Source organism: Sinohyriopsis cumingii, chromosome 9 (assembly GCF_028554795.1).
Source record: "Sinohyriopsis cumingii isolate HCF-2022 chromosome 9, ASM2855479v2, whole genome shotgun sequence".
NCBI classification, from domain to species: domain Eukaryota; kingdom Metazoa; phylum Mollusca; class Bivalvia; order Unionida; family Unionidae; genus Sinohyriopsis; species Sinohyriopsis cumingii.
In genome coordinates, this window is record NC_142969.1 from 4,548,075 (window position 1) to 4,569,529 (window position 21,455).

At 35.2% G+C, this 21,455-nt stretch overlaps 1 protein-coding gene across 1 annotated transcript in view; it reads right to left on the reverse strand.

The window, feature by feature from the left end:
• The window catches only part of LOC149791195 (integrin beta-like protein C), a 42,383-nt gene that overhangs the window by 12,073 nt on the left and 8,855 nt on the right, over positions 1 to 21,455 (reverse strand). Inside the window, exons 2-6 of the mRNA XM_089971318.1 lie at positions 9,243 to 9,358; positions 5,090 to 5,331; positions 4,459 to 4,637; positions 1,443 to 1,543; positions 836 to 1,107 (exon numbers count right to left, since the gene is read on the reverse strand). Of these exons, the coding sequence (XP_089827444.1) occupies positions 836 to 1,107; positions 1,443 to 1,543; positions 4,459 to 4,637; positions 5,090 to 5,331; positions 9,243 to 9,350 (902 nt within the window). The 5' untranslated portion in view covers positions 9,351 to 9,358. The remainder of the gene's footprint in view (positions 1 to 835; positions 1,108 to 1,442; positions 1,544 to 4,458; positions 4,638 to 5,089; positions 5,332 to 9,242; positions 9,359 to 21,455) is intronic.

Consider the following 21,455-nt stretch of genomic DNA (forward strand, 5'->3'; position numbering starts at 1 on the left):
TGCAAGGTTTGTCTTACGTCAACTAACCCGCGTGATTATACGCATGCGCAGCTTGATATCTTCCTTGTTCCTTTTCTCAATCGGTAATCATATACTTGTCAATTGCTACAACAACATTCTTGATGCCTTGAAGGCATTGTGAATCCTTTCATTCCATTCTAAAGAGGAAGAGGTTAAAACAACTTTAATAATATGCTTTACAAAAAATGATGGAAGTCACTCTGGCAAAAGATCAAAATGAATATATTGTTTTTGTACAGTGGAGTTGGATTTTCTCCAGGTAAAAGTAATCTAAGACAAATCAATGACTTTGCCAACCACACCATTCCCTAAATAATATGTATGGTTATTTGTCCTTGGATCGCAAAAGTTCCAGTTGATATTGAATGTTTCAAACGATCGTCATAAATGTCATCGGGCGTTACATTGCTATCGTTGCTGGCCATTACGAGTGTCTTCGACTACTGCGAGTCAGTAACTTGAACCATTATGAAGTGTTGAAACCGTTCCATGTCTCGAGTGTGGTACTTGACGGACTATGGACGGTAACTGCTTATTTTTTCATAACGTTGGACTTAAGAGCTGATCAACTATAGGAAGAATTTTTCAGCTTCTTCTGATGAAGAATAAATGTTTTAATAACAATAAAAAACGAACGAAATTAGCGGAACACTATCTACCGTTCCTGATCAGATAGTAGGTTTATGTCCTACTACCATTGACCATGAATCAATGGTGGTATGTAGTTCTAATTCTAACAAGTCGAGCATACAAATCAAGATATTAGGTGAATGCGGTACACTGACAAAATACAAAGGGTACTTAGCTGACATACCTTGTATTTGGCACGCTGCTAATGGCAACGATCTTGTCAAAGTATATATTATTAACAGCAATATACACAACCTCCTGATCGCCTCTGGTGGGTGAGATGAACTCTGGTAAACTGAAACATCCTTGACTCGTTGAATATACATATACCAAGAACTGAACGGGAACGCTGCTATATGGAACAGTGCCTCCCATTACTGGAAAGTCCTCAACTTGAACTGCTACCCCGTAGTATCCGACACTTCCGGTCGCTTGGAATGAAATTGTGCACGTGTCCTATAAAATATTGCTGACAAGTTGAACAGTGTAGTTAGCTAAATATATTGCGATAGATATTAGTCGTACAGCATCTTTATGTGAATCTCATTAACATATTTCAGAAAATATGAGTGCGACCTATTAAGTACGTGAGTAAATGTTACATACCTCTCTGAAAAATAAATCGGTTATTCGCAATTCAGATAGATAGATAGATAGATAGATAGATAGATAGATAGATGGATAGATAGATAGATAGATAGATAGAAAATTAGATAGATAGATAGATAGATAGATAGATAGATAGATAGATAGATAGATAGATAGAAAATTAGATAGATAGATAGAAAGACCTTATTTAAAACAGCCCCGGGAAATGATGAACAAATGCTGCCGCATTCGTCATACGCATTTGACCATCGGCATCTCACAATGTCCCCGTCTGGATCAGCGACTGCGATGAAACAATTAAAGAATACTTGATATTGTTCTCCACACATTAACGAGGTAAAATACTACAGACATACATGATTTCAGAAAAAAAATTGTACAATATTATATGTCTTGAATTAATTCTAAAAGTTATCGATTACAAGAGTTAAGCAAACAAACATTGCTTTACTTTTGCAATAGTAAAGTTTGATAGCCAAAGTAAGCAGTGTACGACACCGATGTTCTTATAAATACGGCTGGAAAACGAAAATGCTGCTTATTATAGGAAACGTAATATTTTTCACACCATGTATCACCTTTAACTTCTGCAGTACAAAATTGTTTTAATAATTATACACCAAAAAGAGATTAAATAATGTTGGTGAAAGAAAATCGTGTCATGAAAATAGTAACAAATAAACTCAGTTTAGTTTTGTTTGACATCTCCATTAATAAAAGTTGGATGAATTTTTGCATTTTTCAGTGAATGTGCGCGGAATATTTTGTTTTCATATTCATCAAAACAATCTTGTCACTTATTTTAAATGATACTTTTGATGCCCTGTACGCCAGGAAATTTTAGAAATGTTATTGACTTTCATTTTATGCACACACAAAAAATTAATAGATAAGAATATTTAAAAATTCAAATTCCAAGCATTTACAATATTTGAAACAATTTGATTATGTGTAGCACTAAAGAGTTATCTGTCCCTGCTGAAGAAAGGATGTAACATTTGGTTCACTCATGTATTTATCAAATTATATCAGCTAGGTGGCAAGATGTGTTTATGAATAATATTACATATTGTCCTTAAAATGTTAATTCTGTCAGCTACCAATAACGAAATACTTGCTTCCGATTGCTGATAAAATTATTTTTAAAAATTAATATGGTTTTTTTGGGGGGGTATTTCAAAACATAATGCTCGGTAGGCTTAAAATTTAATCGAAAATAAGGAGCGGCTTCTCCTGTGACGGCATCTAATGGCGAGATAACTGACAAAGTGAAGGACATCGCGATCATTAGCTTATCAATTTGTGGTGAAATTGCTTTTAGTTTTACCTGATTTCAAGATGAACAAATCCAACAACTTATTCCCTGGCTTTTCTATTGACTAGGACTCAGGGTCAATCACACTATCGCACTATTATTTTTAAGTGGAAACTATGAAGTACCATTTCAAAAGTCCAAATAAAAATAATACATGTGAAAATACACAATCTGAATACCAGTTTACAAATAAATAATGTATATGTTAAGAAGAATGTGCACACATATGATATTTCCAAACAGCGTGATGTAGAATGTTCCAAAGATTAGAGACATGGCCGGCCCAGAATAGACAGCGTGATGTAGAATGTTCCAAAGATTAGAGACATGGCCGGCCCAGAATAGACAGCGTGATGTAGAATGTTCCAAAGATTAGAGACATGGCCGGCCCAGAATAGACAGCGTGATGTAGAATGTTCCAAAGATTAGAGACATGGCCGGCCCAGAATAGACAGCGTGATGTAGAATGTTCCAAAGATTAGAGACATGGCCGGCCCAGAATAGACAGCGTGATGTAGAATGTTCCAAAGATTAGAGACATGGCCGGCCCAGAATAGACAGCGTGATGTAGAATGTTCCAAAGATTAGAGACATGGCCGGCCCAGAATAGACAGCGTGATGTAGAATGTTCCAAAGATTAGAGACATGGCCGGCCCAGAATAGACAGCGTGATGTAGAATGTTCCAAAGATTAGAGACATGGCCGGCCCAGAATAGACAGTGGATATCAGAAATACGTAAATAATCGTAAAACCAGTTTTCAGTCTAAAATTATTGATTAAAGGAATTCATATAATTCCATAAATATAAGTAGCAAATTTAATCAATCACACAATATTAAATCCCAACAGAACTAAATGTATATAATCATTTAATCAACCTATTATCTTAGAATATACAAGGCATAAAAAGAAAATTCCATAATTGTAATTCCATCTTTTTAAAAGTTGCTATTAAATAATTTGTTTTGCTGAAGTATGGAAATGTGATGAATCTAGGATCAATAATTTTCCTGACTACTGTACGTGTGTAGTAAACCATAGAGGTACTGATGAACCCGGTTATGTTGCAGTGCTCGTACAAAACACACTTTTCAATGACGTGAATGATGTTTACAATGAGTATAGAGGCTAAATTTTTACTGAACAACCAATTATTTTAGGTTTAGCATGATGTCATGCTAGGTGTTATCTATATACCCCCATCAGGTTGATCTGTAAGCGATGTCATGTCCTCTAATGGCATTGATGCATTGGAAATCAATATCATTTACATTTTAAACGACAATGAAAATGAAATATGCAGGTTACTGAAAAACGAGGAAAATTCTATTGCTTATATATCAATTTTGAAAAGGCATTTGATTCAGTGGTCACTGATAGGCTGAAAAACATTTTGCAATATACTTTGTAATACATCTGATGAGGCAATCATAAAAACAGACAGTTTATACATTTTGCTACGGAAAAATTACTTTACAGGTTTTGTAATTATGTATATTCTGTCATAATTGTCTTATTGTATGACTTACCACCATACTGTAGACTTAGAAAGAAAAAAAAAACGCGAGATCACCCCAATTTCATATTTCATTCATTATGTAATTTTGTACTTGGACCAATGGCCTTATTCGAAAACAGCGAAGTTCTATGTTATGTGGTTAAATTGTTTGCAGTTTTACCAGATTTCAAGATGAAGAAAATCAAACAACTTATTGTTTGACTTTTGTACTGACTAGAACTCGGGGTGAATCACACTATCACACTATTATTGGTAAGTGGAAACAATGAAGTACTATTTCAAAAGTCCAAATAAAAACAATAAACGAGAAAATGTATTATTTCAATACCGGTTTACAAGTACATACAAGCTTAAACATCTTACCCAGAATATTTATCGTGGCATTGCACCCATTAATGACACGTACGATAGGAGAGACACTTGTTTTAGGAGATGAATTGATTTTTCCAGTATCGGCTCTCTTGTTCACGCTTGCAGATGCTTTTAAAGCCCAATTGCTGTTACCACCCACTAGAAGAGGTATCCAACAGCAGCTTGTAAATCTGCAGTTACACGAGGCATGCTAATCTGATAATTCACCCAAGCGAGGTCTTAATATGTTTGGAGTATGAAAGCAATTAAATTTAAAATAAAAAATTGTTTTTCATGATATCTGATTAAATGTAATGTACATGTCAAATGTTAAACTTTAAAGTAGTATAATATATAAATTTTAAAATAGTAAAAAAAATCAGCTGATCTGCTTATACGTAATTTTAAAATTAAATTCAGGTAATATCTGTAGTTACACAAACCTATATTCTTCATTTTCTTTTTTACGTAAATTTGTCCGCATATATTATCCATTAAAATAAGCTTTAAAATATTTTAAAATACATTCTCCACCTCCACATAATCATGTGTATCGAAATTAAATAATTTCACATCGTAGAGGTCCACAGATTTCTTGAAATTCGTATACCATCTTGTAAAATCTGATATTAAAATGCTTTACGTGAACAAAATTTCCGTTGCGCTTGTTGTCAGGTTGTATGATAGTGTTCTGGTCCCTGTGGTCCAGTCCTCCGAGATGCTGAAGTCTGTACAGTAATATCCCATCGGTACAGACGTCACCATACATCCTCCACTACATACAAGGCTTCCTTCACCGGAGAGCATTAGACCGGATGAAATGTGACTGTCATCACAAAAATGACCACTGGATCTCCTCCAACTCACTCTGTATGACACCTCAATCTGTGTATGGCAATTAATAATAATAATAATAATAATAATAGCATGCGACGATGATGTTGATGATGCTGTTGATGATGATGATGATGATGATTAGGATTATGATGATCATCTTTATTATTATTGTTATTATTATTATATTATTATTATTATATTATTATTATTGTTATTATTATTATTGTTGTTGTTATTATTATTATTATTATTATTATTATTGTTATTATTATTATTGTTGTTATTATTACTATTATTGTTATTATTATTATTAATATTGTTATTATTATTGTTATTATTATTGTTATTATTATTATTATTATTATTATTATTGTTATTATTATTATTATTATTATTATTATTGTTATTATTATTATTGTTATTATTATTGTTATTATTATTGTTGTTATTATTATTGTTGTTATTATTATTATTATTATTATTATTATTATTCACACCTATTAATATAGGGGATATTATAATACTCCATATTTTCAGTCCTTCTGTTAATATTATCATGCTCCTTTTTCGTCTTTCTTACAATCCTCTCCATTGTTGTTTTTTCCGCTCTTACTTCCGTCAGTCAATATTGTAATATTTATAGGTTATTGGATTTGTATGGGACTATGTGAACGAGTTTTTTTCTGAATAATACTGCACGACGGACGGAAATGAAGTATTTATTCAGAAGAAAACGATTTCCTATTTTCCCATACAAATGCAGTAACCTTTCCATTATATACTCAGTTTGTTTGACTACCTAAGGTTTAATAACAAAATGCACTACAAGATACAAAGTAACTGAATTTATGCTTTATTACAAATTAAAGACACAACCGTAGGTTCATCAATACACAATAACAGTATTCATGCGCACATAGCACCGCCAAGCTACCTTTGAACTTGATAGCTGACCGCGAGCTCAGTCACTCATTTTAAAAGAAATCCCATTTTGCTCTATCTAAAATTGTCATTTAAAGTCATATTATGAACGGCTGCGCCATTGAACAAATCTTCCAGCTTTTCAGGAATGTATGGATAATGTTGTTCTGTCAATCCAGCTACATTCTAATTATCTAGCTCTGGATCGATTCCGTATGATGAGCACGTGACTTGAGGGACTGGCGTTGACAACAAGCTTCGTAACTGTTTCTGTTCTGCCATGGATAGTTTGGATCCGTAAGCTGGAAAAATATGAAAGTCTTTTTATTTAAATTTTCAAGAAGATGCGGGATTAAATATGGTTCTTTGTGAACAACAAATTCTTTTCGTTTTGGAGTGCAGTAAATTCTCGTTTGGAAAGTGATTTTGGTTTTAAATGTAGTGTATATTAACGACCTTCATATTGCAGGACATTTCCGTACTGTGTTTCAGTTTTTGGAACCTATGTAATTCTAGTTAACAGAAATAGCCCACAAAGTACATTTTGAGGAGATTCAAGATGCAGAATGCATGTTGATTTATCCTTATTATTATTACCAGTTATAGATAACATATTTTTTATGCTCAGTCACTTGCATGATCTTTGTTAGAGGGACCCCAGGTTTCGACACAGTGGTCTTCCTTACTGAATGGTTGGTGATTCTTCTCTGGATTTCGGCGCTTTCTGCAGCTCGTTAAATCAGAGACCCCAGCTGATTAACCCCAATTAGTCTGGGACAATACCTGCAATATTTTATATTTTGTTAAGTAAATTATATTTTAATTTAAATTATTTTGCAATGTGCACTTTTAATCTTCAGGCTTTTTGCACAAAAATATTTTTTTACTAACTTTGTTTTAAAAAAATCTCTGTTTTCATTGATGCATTTGATTCTGGAAATTGTGCAAAGCACTCATTTTATTACAGATTCTTCCCATCCTTTTTTGTAAACTTTCATATCTTTTTATTTTCATTCATTCATTACATTGTCTGAAAATGTTTACGACATTGTTTTTCTTTATTTATATTTTTATTGGCAATAAGGACATTAATTAATCTATAAAATATGATTACCATATTTAGGAAGCTTCCGTCAGTTGCTGCATTGGAACTGGGGTCAAATAATGGTGCTGTCGTCATCCATCATATCCGAGGGTTTTCCTTTCAAAATTGCGGGTAAACGTGAACTGGTTCTAGCTCCTATACTGTTCAGGTGAAAAAATACGAGGTATTGAAGATTTGTAGTCATCCCTCCCAGTACGTCAAAGGTTTTGGTATCCGTCTCAGCTTATTGAAGATATTGGGTACCGGTGGACTCTGTGAAAACTGATACATCTCCAAACTTTAATTTTCTGAGCTCGTCTCGGCCTCTTAATTCAAATATTTTCCGCCAAAAAGGTACAACAGGGAAAATTGCAAAGCTTCAGGCGTGTGAGAACCCATTTCACCAGAGGAAAAATAAAGCGTCTTCGTCATCGTGGTTTATCGGCTCCGATGCTCTAGCTTTTCTTTCAAAACCAGCCTTTTTCATCTTTCGAATTTAGTGCTTCGACGGATTTGTGAAATATGCGGTCTCTAAGAGAGACGGGATACCCATTAACCTTAAGATGCCTTTCTATGCTGTTTCTTAAAGAATCTAGAGAGCAATTTGATATTTATATGATCATATCGTACCCGTGTATCCATTATCCCAATGGATCTTATGTGATTTTCCCTGCCATAAATTCTCTTCGAGACGGAAATCAATAGTCACATTTGAAAACTTTTTAAAATATTTGGACCACATTTTAATATGCAGCAGAGCAATATATACCGGGTTATAAACAAGGTCAAGGTCAAGGGGTAATGTCTCGTTATGGCAGTTCAAAATTATATTGTTTCACACCAGGCAGTAAAAACGTTAGATGTTTGCGATGGAAACACTGAAGATGCTTTAGTAGTAGTAGTCGCGTGTATGAGTAGCCTTGCTCGTTCTATCGAAATTTATAAGCTACGTGTCATTCAACTATGCTTCTTATTTCGTCGTACAATTTGAATTCGTATTTTACGGGATTTCTTTTATAACATTCCAACTGCAAATTGATAAGCAATGAAACAATGAAAATGCAAAATACATTCTAACGTTTCCTAAAAATTTCGAAACATTATATTGAATTCATATTTTCCCAACAAGTGTTAAGAATGTGACCCAAATAATATAACATTAAACAAAGTCAGTTATCTTTCTCCCTCTATCTTTTTCTCTCCTTGAAAAATTCTTTCTGGCTACCTTGTCTTGTGCATCTTGATGATCGAAGTTTTTACAGGCCACCCTGTCAACAAACCAGCGACACCGCCAGATTTGTTGTAAGCTTCCTTTATAAGCGTTGCAATTGTCTGCAGCTACCTATAACCATATCACCTTAGGGGTCGTCCATTAATTATGTCAACAAAACAGGGGGAGGGGGTTTGAAGAAGTTTGACAATTGTTGACATGGGGGGGGGAGTTCAAGATAAATTGACGTCAACAATGTTATTTTTTACAAAAAATCAGCCACTATGCCCATTATAACAATTGAGGAACATTTGGCTTCCCTATGGGAAGATGATAGAAGCTAGAATATAAACTCTCGATTTTTTCATGAATTCAAAGTGTTATAGTCAATTTGAAATCTGTTAAACAAGTAAAAAAATGTATTAAAATTTATTTGTAGACCTTTTAATTTCCATAATTCTATTTTTAGCATATTTTTAGCATAAAAGCCAGCCATATAAAATATTGTTAGTTTGTGGGGTGGGTAAAATTTTATTACGGGGGGTCACTGAAAGTTTGACAGTTGTTGACAAGGGGGGAGGGGGGTAAAAAATTGCCTAAAAATTGTTGACATAATTAATGGACGTCCCCTTAGGGCGAAGATATCACATAGCCGCACAAGAGGTCTCGTCGAGCGAGACTAGCGGAAACCCCAGCATCAAAACCAAACTGGTTGCCCATAGACATCCATAAAAATAACTATACCTGTGACTCTTGTTCCGTAGGTGTCCACGTTATTATTCCGCCTCTAAAGTGTGATCCCAGGCAACTCTGTGCCGACAACAATATTGCTATGATATGGCAAACAGACATAGTCACATCTAAAATAATTGAAAAAGTCACTTTATTATGTAACATATTGACACTTTACATATTATGTTATTGATTGTACAAAACATACTCCGTAATTGCTTACATTGTGCGCTATCAACGGCTCAGACTTTTTATATGAATTTTTAAAAATAAATGGAAAACACAGAACATACCACTCACTTTTTTCTCCCTCACCGTGGAATGAGTTAACCAGTACTCATATTACATTGCCACATCAATGAGATTTAATTCACAATGAAGTAAGATTTAGTTTTAATTCTCAGCTAATGAAAAGTGAGCGTTGTATAGTAATGACTGTGTGATTGTTTACACCAGATCTCAAGTTTATGGTCTTGTATGACCTTCAGGCCAGAGCCACAAAATATGATTTTGACCCCACAACTACGGTTAAATCTGCTTTAAATTGTTACTTAAGAAAAGTCAAAACCAGGCTATCTTAAAACTATGGGTTCTGAACTTGAGACTTCGTGTTAGTATCAACGGGTGTAAGGAATCTCATATTGGACTGTTTATGGCAGTTGGTGGCTTAATAGAGGTGACCTTTGCATAAGGTTTGATTGTAATATTCTATCATAATATTTCTTGTTACTCTGATTTTCGTTTAAATTTGAATTTACAAAAATGCATCTTATACTTTACATTGTTTAATTACATAACGGATACACGTAAGTGTGTGTGTGTGTGTGTGTGTGTGTGTGTGTGTGTGTGTGTGTGTGTGTGTGCTGTGAATCAAATACCTGCAAATATACAAACTCATGAAGCGAACTGAAGCACAATAGTAAGCACACGTGACGGATCACTGCCATCTCACCTCTGTCTGCGTAGGTTCGAGTCTCGGATTCGGCCAATGTGGGTATGTGGCCGAACTCGAGACTTGAACCCAAGCAGAGCGAGGTCAGATGGCAGTAATCCGTAACGGTGAGCGCTTTAGATCACTCATCCACTCGGGGCCCCCACACCCCCTCGTGAATCACGTGATATATGACCTTGCTGGATTTCTTACACCGCATTAAAATAATTTTAAAAGAAATATTTGATGTTACATCATGATAATTGTCCAACTAGAGGTTTGTTTATGAGGTTTGTTTATGAGGTAATAAAACCCTAACTGTATAGCCTTTCATCTCTAAGTTCATGAAGCTGTTAGTACTTCCCACAAAACAGGGTTTCCATATTTCCTGTTTTCATTTCTGCCGAAGAGATTGTTTTCATATCTTCTTTTGTGCGAATATAGTAGATTGAAAGGAAATTTACCAATCCAATCTAAAGTTTATTACTGATTTGAAGCATTAAGTGATAAAGGGGATTTAACTTCTAGTATTGTTACTAGTACTACACTTAAAGCAGAAACTACTATTAATAACACTATTACGGACGATAATGATGAAGGAATACGATATGCATTATAATACTATAAATGTAAATTCTTTAGTAATACGTTAATCTTAAGTCTATATAAATACCTATTAAAACCCTTACAACAGTACAAATCGTTTGAGACCCGTTTTCTATTGCATCTACCTACAAATATATACTAATGTAATTAATCATAAACTGAAACAACCCAGTTAACGAGTCCTTTTCATTCTGGGTTTTCTGTACTTATATCATCAAAGTGAGTAATGTATTAGTCGTGTGTTAATATTTTACAGCAATTCAAAAGCCCGTTACAGTGAGACAATGAAGTCAATGTTGAGTGAAGCAGACTTTGATGTATCAATGTCCACACTAAAGACCTTGATGTATCAATGTCCACACTAAAGACCTTGATGTATCAATGACCACACTAAAGACCTTGATGTATCAATGTCCACACTAAAGACCTTGATGTATCAATGTCCACACTAAAGATCTTGATGTATCAATGACCACACTAAAGACCTTGATGTATCAATGTCCACACTAAAGACCTTGATGTATCAATGACCACACTAAAGACCTTGATGTATCAATGACCACACTAAAGACCTTGATGTATCAATGTCCGCACTAAAGACCTTGATGTATCAATGACCACACTAAAGACCTTGATGTATCAATGTCCACACTAAAGACCTTGATGTATCAATGTGCACACTAAAGACCTTGATGTATCAATCTCCACACTAAAGACCTTGATGTATCAATGTCTACACTGAAGACCTTGATGTATCAATGTCCGCACTAAAGACCTTGATGTATCAATCTCCACACTAAAGACCTTGATGTATCAATGTCCACACTAAAGACCTTGATTTATCAATGTCCACACTAAAGACCTTGATGTATCAATCTCCACACTAAAGACCTTGATGTATCAATGTCTACACTGAAGACCTTGATGTATCAATGTCCACACTAAAGACCTTGATGTATCAATTACCACACTAAAGACCTTGATGTATCAATGTCCACACTAAAGACCTTGATGTATCAATGTCCACACTAAAGACCTTGATGTATCAATGTCCACACTAAAGACCTTGATGTATCAATGTCCACACTAAAGACCTTGATGTATCAATGTCCGCACTAAAGACCTTGATGTATCAATGTCCACACTAAAGACCTTGATGTATCAATGTCCACACTAAAGACCTTGATGTATCAATGTCCACACTAAAGACCTTGATGTATCAATGTCCACACTAAAGACCTTGATGTATCAATGTCTACACTGAAGACCTTGATGTATCAATGTCCGCACTAAAGACCTTGATGTATCAATCTCCACACTAAAGACCTTGATGTATCAATGTCCACACTAAAGACTTTGATTTATCAATGTCCACACTAAAGACCTTGATGTATCAATCTCCACACTAAAGACCTTGATGTATCAATGTCTACACTGAAGACCTTGATGTATCAATGTCCACACTAAAGACCTTGATGTATCAATTACCACACTAAAGACCTTGATGTATCAATGTCCACACTAAAGACCTTGATGTATCATTGTCCACACTAAAGACATTGATGTATCAATGTCCACACTAAAGACCTTGATGTATCAATGTCCACACTAAAGACCTTGATGTATCAATGACCACACTAAAGACCTTGATGTATCAATGACCACACTAAAGACCTTGATGTATCAATGTCTGCACTAAAGACCTTGATGTATCAATGCCCACACTAAAGACCTTGATGTATCAATGACCACACTAAAGACCTTGATGTATCAATGTCCACACTAAAGACCTTGATGTATCAATGACCACACTAAAGACCTTGATGTATCAATGACCACACTAAAGACCTTGATGTATCAATGTCTGCACTAAAGACCTTGATGTATCAATGACCACACTAAAGACCTTGATGTATCAATATCTGCACTAAAGACCTTGATGTATCAATGACCACACTAAAGACCTTGATGTATCAATGTCCACACTAAAGACCTTGATGTATCAATGTCCACACTAAAGACCTTGATGTATCAATGTCTGCACTAAAGACCTTGATGTATCAATGACCACACTAAAGACCTTGATGTATCAATGTCTGCACTAAAGACCTTGATGTATCAATGACCACACTAAAGACCTTGATGTATCAATGTCCACACTAAAGACCTTGATGTATCAATGTCCACACTAAAGACCTTGATGTATCAATGACCACACTAAAGACCTTGATGTATCAATGACCACACTAAAGACCTTGATGTATCAATGACCACACTAAAGACCCTGATGTATCAATGTCCACACTAAAGACCTTGATGTATCAATGTCACACTAAAGACCTTGATGTATCAATCTCCACACTAAAGACCTTGATGTATCAATGACCACACTAAAGACTTTGATGTATCAATGTCTACACTAAAGACCTTGATGTATCAATGTCCACACTAAAGACCTTGATGTATCAATGTCCACACTAAAGACCTTGATGTATCAATGACCACACTAAAGACCTTGATGTATCAATGTCCACACTAAAGACCTTGATGTATCAATGTCCACACTAAAGACCTTGATGTATCAATGTCCACACTAAAGACCTTGCTGTATCAATGTCCACACTAAAGACCTTGATGTATCAATATCCACACTAAAGACCTTGATGTATCAATGTCCACACTAAAGACCTTGATGTATCAATATCCACGCTAAAGACCTTGATGTATCAATGACCACACTAAAGACCTTGATGTATCAATGACCACACTAAAGACCTTGATGTATCAATGTCTACACTGAAGACCTTGATGTATCAATGACCACACTAAAGACCTTGATGTATCAATGACCACACTAAAGACCTTGATGTATCAATGTCCACACTAAAGACCTTGATGTATCAATGTCTACACTGAAGACCTTGATGTATCAATGACCACACTAAAGACCTTGATGTATCAATGAGCACACTAAAGACCTTGATGTATCAATGTCCACACTAAAGACCTTGATGTATCAATGTCTACACTAAAGACCTTGATGTATCAATCTCCACACTAAAGACCTTGATGTATCAATCTCCACACTAAAGACCTTGATGTATCAATGTCCACACTAAAGACCTTGATGCATCAATGTCCACACTAAAGACCTTGATGTATCAATGTCCACACTAAAGACCTTGATGCATCAATTTCCACACTAAAGACCTTGATGTATCAATGACCACACTAAAGACCTTGATGTATCAATGTCCACACTAAAGACCTTGATGTATCAATGTCCACACTAAAGACCTTGATGTATCAATGTCCACACTAAAGACCTTGATGTATCAATCTCCACACTAAAGACCTTGATGTATCAATGTCCACACTAAAGACCTTGATGTATCAATGTCCACACTAAAGACCTTGATGTATCAATGACCACACTAAAGACCTTGATGTATCAATCTCCACACTAAAGACCTTGATGTATCAATGTCCACACTAAAGACCTTGATGTATCAATGTCCACACTAAAGACCTTGAGATATCAATGTCCACACTAATGACCTTGATGTATCAATCTCCACACTAAAGACCTTGATGTATCAATGTCCACACTAAAGATCTTGATGTATCAATGTCCACACTAAAGACCTTGATGTATCAATGTCCACACTAAAGACCTTGATGTATCAATGTCTACACTAAAGACCTTGATATATCAATGTCTACACTAAAGACCTTGATGAATCAATGTCCACACTAAAGACCTTGATCTATCAATGTCCACACTAAAGACCTTGATGTATCAATGTCTACACTAAAGACCTTGATATATCAATGTCTACACTAAAGACCTTGATGTATCAATGTCCACACTAAAGACCTTGATGTATCAATCACCACACTAAAGACCTTGATGTATCAATGTCCACACTAAAGACCTTGATGTATCAATCTCCACACTAAAGACCTTGATGTATCAATGTCCACACTGAAGACCTTGATGTATCAATGTCCACACTAAAGACCTTGATGTATCAATGTCCACACTAAAGACCTTGATTTATCAATGTCCACACTAAAGACCTTGATGTATCAATGTCCACACTAAAGACCTTGATGTATCAATGACCACACTAAAGACCTTGATGTATCAATGTCCACACTAAAGACCTTGATGTATCAATCTCCACACTAAAGACCTTGATATATCAATGTCCACACTAAAGACCTTGATGTATCAATGTCCACACTAAAGACCTTGATGTATCAATGACCACACTAAAGACCTTGATGTATCAATGTCCACACTAAAGACCTTAATGTATCAATGTCCACACTAAAGACCTTGATGTATCAATGACCACACTAAAGACCTTGATGTATCAATGACCACACTAAAGACCTTGATGTATCAATGTCCACACTAAAGACCTTGATGTATCAATGTCCACACTAAAGACCTTGATGTATCAATGTCCACACTAAACACCTTGATGTATCAATCTCCACACTAAAGACCTTGATGTATCAATGTCCACACTAAAGACCTTGATCCATCAATGTCCACACTAAAGACCTTGATGTATCAATGTCCACACTAAAGACCTTGATGTATGAATGTCCACACTAAAGACCTTGATGTATCAATGACCACACTAAAGACCTTGATGTATCAATGTCTACACTAAAGACCTTGATGAATCAATGTCTACACTAAAGACCTTGATGTATCAATGTCTGCACTAAAGACCTTGATGTATCAATTACCACACTAAAGGCCTTGCTGTATCAATGTCCACACTGAAGACCTTGATGTATCAATGCCTACACTAAAGACCTTGATGTATCAATGTCCACACTAAAGACCTTGATGTATCAATGTCTACACTAAAGACCTTGATGTATCAATGTCCACACTAAAGACCTTGATGTATCAATGTCCACACTAAAGACCTTGATATATCAATGACCACACTAAAGACCTTGATGTATCAATGTCTACACTGAAGACCTTGATGTATCAATGTCCGCACTAAAGACCTTGATGTATCAATTACCACACTAAAGACCTTGCTGTATCAATGTCCACACTGAAGACATTGATGTATCAATGCCTACACTAAAGACCTTGATCTATCAATGTCCACACTAAAGACCTTGATGTATCAATGTCTACACTGAAGACCTTGATGAATCAATGTCCACACTAAAGACCTTGATGTATCAATGTCCACACTAAACACCTTGATGTATCAATGTCCACACTAAAGACCTTGATGTATCAATGTCCACACTAAAGACGTTGATGTATTAATGTCCATACTAAAGACGTTGATGTATCAATGTCCACACTAGACTCTGATAATAACCTGCAGCAGCAGGTTCAATGGAATGACATTATCGTTTATGTAAATAGAAAACAAACATACAATTAACTCATTAAGACCGCTTGCAAACCTGACGTAAAAGACACAGATTTGTTATTTCCCATGGAATCCAGGCTCGTGTGATTCAGGCGGATGTTTCTGTCGTCAGCTGCTAAGATATGTAAGAGATGTTCTTCTGCATTGGCTGTTTGTTTCCGATCTAATTTCTAACGTGCATAGAATGTTGTTGTTGTGGGGTTTAACGCCATTTTTCAGCACACGATATGCTTTACATGGCGACCATTATTAATGGTGGAGGAAGAACCCCGGAAAGAACCAGCGACCCACGAGAAGCTACTGGGAAGCTTTCTAACATACCCACATTGGCTGAATCCGAGACTCGAACCCACGCAGGCAGAGGTGAGATGGCAGTGATCCATAACGGATAGCTCTTTAGACCACTCGGCCCGTGCATAGAATGACTATGTGATTGAAATCAGTGTCAAGTTACATCCTTCTTCGTTTTTTCAATACCACCCGCTTGGTTTTGTTGTGAACAGTGATGACGTCGCATGCGATGGAAGAAATGTACTACTTCATGACGCACAATTTGCGTCTCACTACTATAATGAGTTAACGAAACTGCAAGTTTTCTTTTTTTTAAGGAAGTTAACTATTATTGTAATTCAATAATCCCGTGTATATATAACAATACTGTGACTGTGTGTAGTACATTGGGTGAATCAGTTTATTTCCTCAGGGTATATCATGTTGTCCATGACGTATATCGTGATGCAGTTCATGAGGTGTACCATGTTGTAGTCCTTGAGGTGTATCGTGTTGTAGTCCATGAGGTGTATCATGTTGTAGCGTATGAGGTGCATCGTGCTGTAGCCCATGAGGTTACCATTTTGTAGACCATGAGGTATATCAAGTTTAGTCCATAAGGTGTATCGTGTTGTAGTCCATGAGGTGCATCATGATGTGCTTTGGCTGAGAAAAAAGTAACATTGAGATGCTGCTAGCGTATGAGGTGTAAGTGGCTTGGTGTATGGAGTAGTGTGTGGTGTGTGATGTTGTGTATTTTGTTGTGTGGTACTCAGTATGGGGTGTTGCAAGTGATTGTGAGGGTTGTGTGACTTTTGGTGCATGTGTATCGTGATGTTCTGTGTTGTGCGTCTAGTATGTAGTATGGAGTGTGAAATATGTTTTGTGTATTGAGGTGACGGGTGTTGTGTCAGAGTGTACCGCAAATGTTGATTTTGTTTGTGGTGTTGGGTACACGAAACGTTGTGCGGTGAGGCTTGATGTAGTGTTGTGTATGGTTTTGCGTTTTTCTTGTAGTGTTTACATTGGTGTAGTGTGGAGTGTGTATATGTCTTTATCGTGTCCGGTGGTGATTGTGGAGTGGTGTTTGGGGGTTGGGTGGGACGCTCAAACCATGATGATGGCAATGCGTCCGACGCTGACACTGACGATGGTGACGATGGTCATGATGATTCGATGATGATTAAAAGTGACTAATAAGGACGAAGACGTGGCATCAGCGTTATTGCGATGACGATGATGGAGTGAGAATAATTTCATGTCGCTGATCACATTCACCTAAATAGTAGATTACGTAATCTTCTGTCTCTAGTCACAATTTAAATGCCAGTGACTAAAAGAATACACGAACGTGTCATCCTTATAAATAGATAATACATATAATACACCGAAGAGACCATGCAGATATGGTGGATTTTGTTTTATTAAAATTTCAGACATGGTGTATTTCATTTGATTCAAATTTCGAGTACCTGTTAAAAACCCTTTAATATATAACATCTACTATCTGTCTATGAAAGGCGAAATCAAGCTTTTGTATTAGAAACCTAAAAGGTCCTAAACAAAAATTCTCCGAATTATCTCAATAACATTCATTTAAAAATAACTCTTACTCATGCATATATATGGCGTTAATGTGAATATTCCACAGGTGAGTACAATCGGATATGGGTTGAATTCGTTTACATAGTGTGCTACCTAGTTTTTGAATCATTTCCAAATCAACCTTTAGGTAGCATTCGCATTTAACTCTATTACATGGACTTCTATATAACAAACTGTAGATGCAGTCTATGTCATTTAACATTTTGTTGTTGCCTTTAATATTGTGTATACTGAATGCATGTCCTCCGTATACAATGTAACACGTCTATGTATTCATGTGTACCTGCCTGTAGCCTTGCAAACATGTATGTCAGTTTTCTGTAACTAATCTGTAAACATGAATGTTTCTATATATAGAAAAGATTGGAATTTTGGGTAAAATAGTAATTATTTTTTGCACACGATTTTAAAGACCAGGTTTCATTTGAGCATAGCTCGTAAGTTTTTTATGTAACTGTACCTAGCTTTAACATGACCGCTTGATCACGCATTTTTCCTTTTTATAAATGTTTTTAAGCTAATCTATTTATGTGTCTTACATAATGCATCAACACTGTAGTGATTAACGTGTTATAGTAAAAAGAGTAAATACATTTTATACTTCTATATCAACATTGTAGTGTATAACGTTTAATAGTAAACCGTGTACTAACATTTTATACTTTTGTATCAACATGTAGAACGTTTAATAGCAAAAGTGTGTGTGTAGATATATATATATATATATATATATATATATATATATATATATATATATATATATATATATATATATATATATATATACTTCTCTATCTTAACATTGTAGTGTATAACGTTATATAGTAAAGGTGTAAATACCTTTTATACTTCTATCTTAACACTGTAGTGTATAACGTTATATAGTAAAGGTGTAAATACCTTTTATACTTCTATCTTAACATTGTAGTGTATAACGTTATATAGTAAAGGTGTAAATACATTTTATACTTCTATTGACATTGTAGTGTATAACGTTATATAGTAAAGGTGTAAATACATTTTATACTTCTATCTTAACATTGTAGTGTATAACGTTATATAGTAAAGGTGTAAATATATTTTATACTTCTATCTTAACATTGTAGTGTATAACGTTATATAGTAAAGGTGTAAATATATTTTATACTTCTATCTTAACATTGTAGTGTATAACGTTATATAGTAAAGGTGTAAATATATTTTATACTTCTATCTTAACATTGTAGTGTATAACGTTATATAGTAAAGGTGTAAATATATTTTATACTTCTATCTTAACATTGTAGTGTATAACGTTATATAGTAAAGGTGTAAATATATTTTATACTTCTATCTTAACATTGTAGTGTATAACGTTATATAGTAAAGGTGTAAATACCTTTTATACTTATATCTTAACATTGTAGTGTATAACGTTGATTTGAAATAAGTACGGGCTAGCGTTTTGGTGAGTACTTAACATCCATGGCTGTCTTGCTGAGCACCTTTTTCCTCCTTTACCACGCTCGGACAGAAAAAATGAGTGCGTGGTGAGACAATTCCCACTCATGTTTAAAGTCTTTCAGTCAGGTTGTTAAGGACTAGTTAGTCCTACACCTGAGTGGCTAAATTTAAAAATAGTCTGTGAGTACATAAAAGCCTGGGGGATGAGGCTCTCTTTCCTTCCCCAGGAGTAATTAAAAATCACGCGGTGCGTTATTAAACCAGTGATACATGCTCCATTAGAGCGAAAATCACTTTAATTCAAGTAAGCAGGCAAGCAAGTTCGGGTACCGTCTCTAGCACTCTTGATGACACCAACTGTCTGGGTTATTTTCTTTCTTGCAAGCCCCTGTGTTCCACTTCTGTTTGTGATAATAACTTGTGATACTTCACATTTTCTAAAGTAGAAATCTTTACAAGCCGTACAAAATACAAAACTTATATGACTTTGGCTTTTGACACTTGCACAGACTCTTCACTTTATAAGTGTCACGAGAAAATTGTATATCCAATTTTTACCATTTTCAAAAACACGCACACACTTGCAGCTTGACCAGAAATATGTATATCTTGTTTTGTGGATAAGTCACAGACAAGTCCAAGCATATATAGGTGGTTATGAACGTTAGGAATATCCCCTCCTTTTTTCAGAAATATCAAAGCTTGTATGTGCATTTTCCCTTTTCCACTCTATATTAGTGCTTAGAATCGTTCCAAAAAAAAAAAAAAAAAAAAAAGAAACGAAATAATTTTGAAGAAAAAGAAACAACTGAATTTTGAATTCAGGTTTCTCTCTGTTTATAATTTTTTTCAAGTTGACGGTGCATGACAGAGTACATTCGCCTACCTTTCCAAAGTGAGAGGCATTTCTTCACATGTCATTGCCTTTGTTAAATTCGGTTTCATTGGTTAGTTATCGTTAATCTTTAATTTTTTTCATGCATTTCTTTTTGATAGAAGATTTAAGGCTTTCTATTGTTGTAACGGTATTTATGTTGTTTGGTCTGTTGATGAAATTATCTATAGCAAAGTGCTTAAGATTTTTCAGTTTTTTTATTATTTCAAGCCCTACAAAAGGAGACCAAGTTTGTCTTCAAAGACGATTGAAACTCTAAATTACACGGGCGTGAAGGAAAACATCGTTGTGTTTAATCTAATCATGCTTGCCGTATCTCTTTGTGTTTTAGAGGTCATATTTCTTCTTAAGTAAATACACGCATCAATAGACAGACAGATTGGGTCATCATCCTTGAGTTTCACTGTACTTTCGGTTCTTTACTTCATACAAACCCCAAATTTATTAGTTTGAAAAAGAAAAGATAACATGCCCCTCAATACTGTAACACGTCTGTTCTGACTCTACCGATGTGAGTGTTTATGTCGAAATTTTTAAGTGAGATGTAAAAAAATGGTCAATTGAAAACGCGAACCAATACTGTGACGCTCAGTATTTTGATGTGGTAAGAGGAAATGGTACAACACACACAAAGAGGGCTTGTAAGTTCACATTTCAGTCTGTCTGCACTGTAATGGTAACAACGCAAGAACATAGGGATTATTATGCCACACAGCCCTAGAACAAAACAATGCATCACCCGTTGTAAGCCATTTCATTGGCTATACTTATTTTCTTACCGCGTTCGCTTCGAATTGACTTGAGTAGCTATTCAGACAGTGACGAGAATGGCCATGCTTTACTGGGTCTATCCTATAGGCGATTTATATAAAAAAATATTTTTAAAAATTAAACTAATGCACGAACAATCGTACCATGGGCGATCCCATGGAAATTGTGTCCGTCTTATTGCAAAATGCATCAACATTTAATTTAACCGTGCAGATCGCTAGAACAAACCTCTGATAATATACATTTTGAAAAGTGTTGTGTGACACGGATCGCCATTGTCGCTT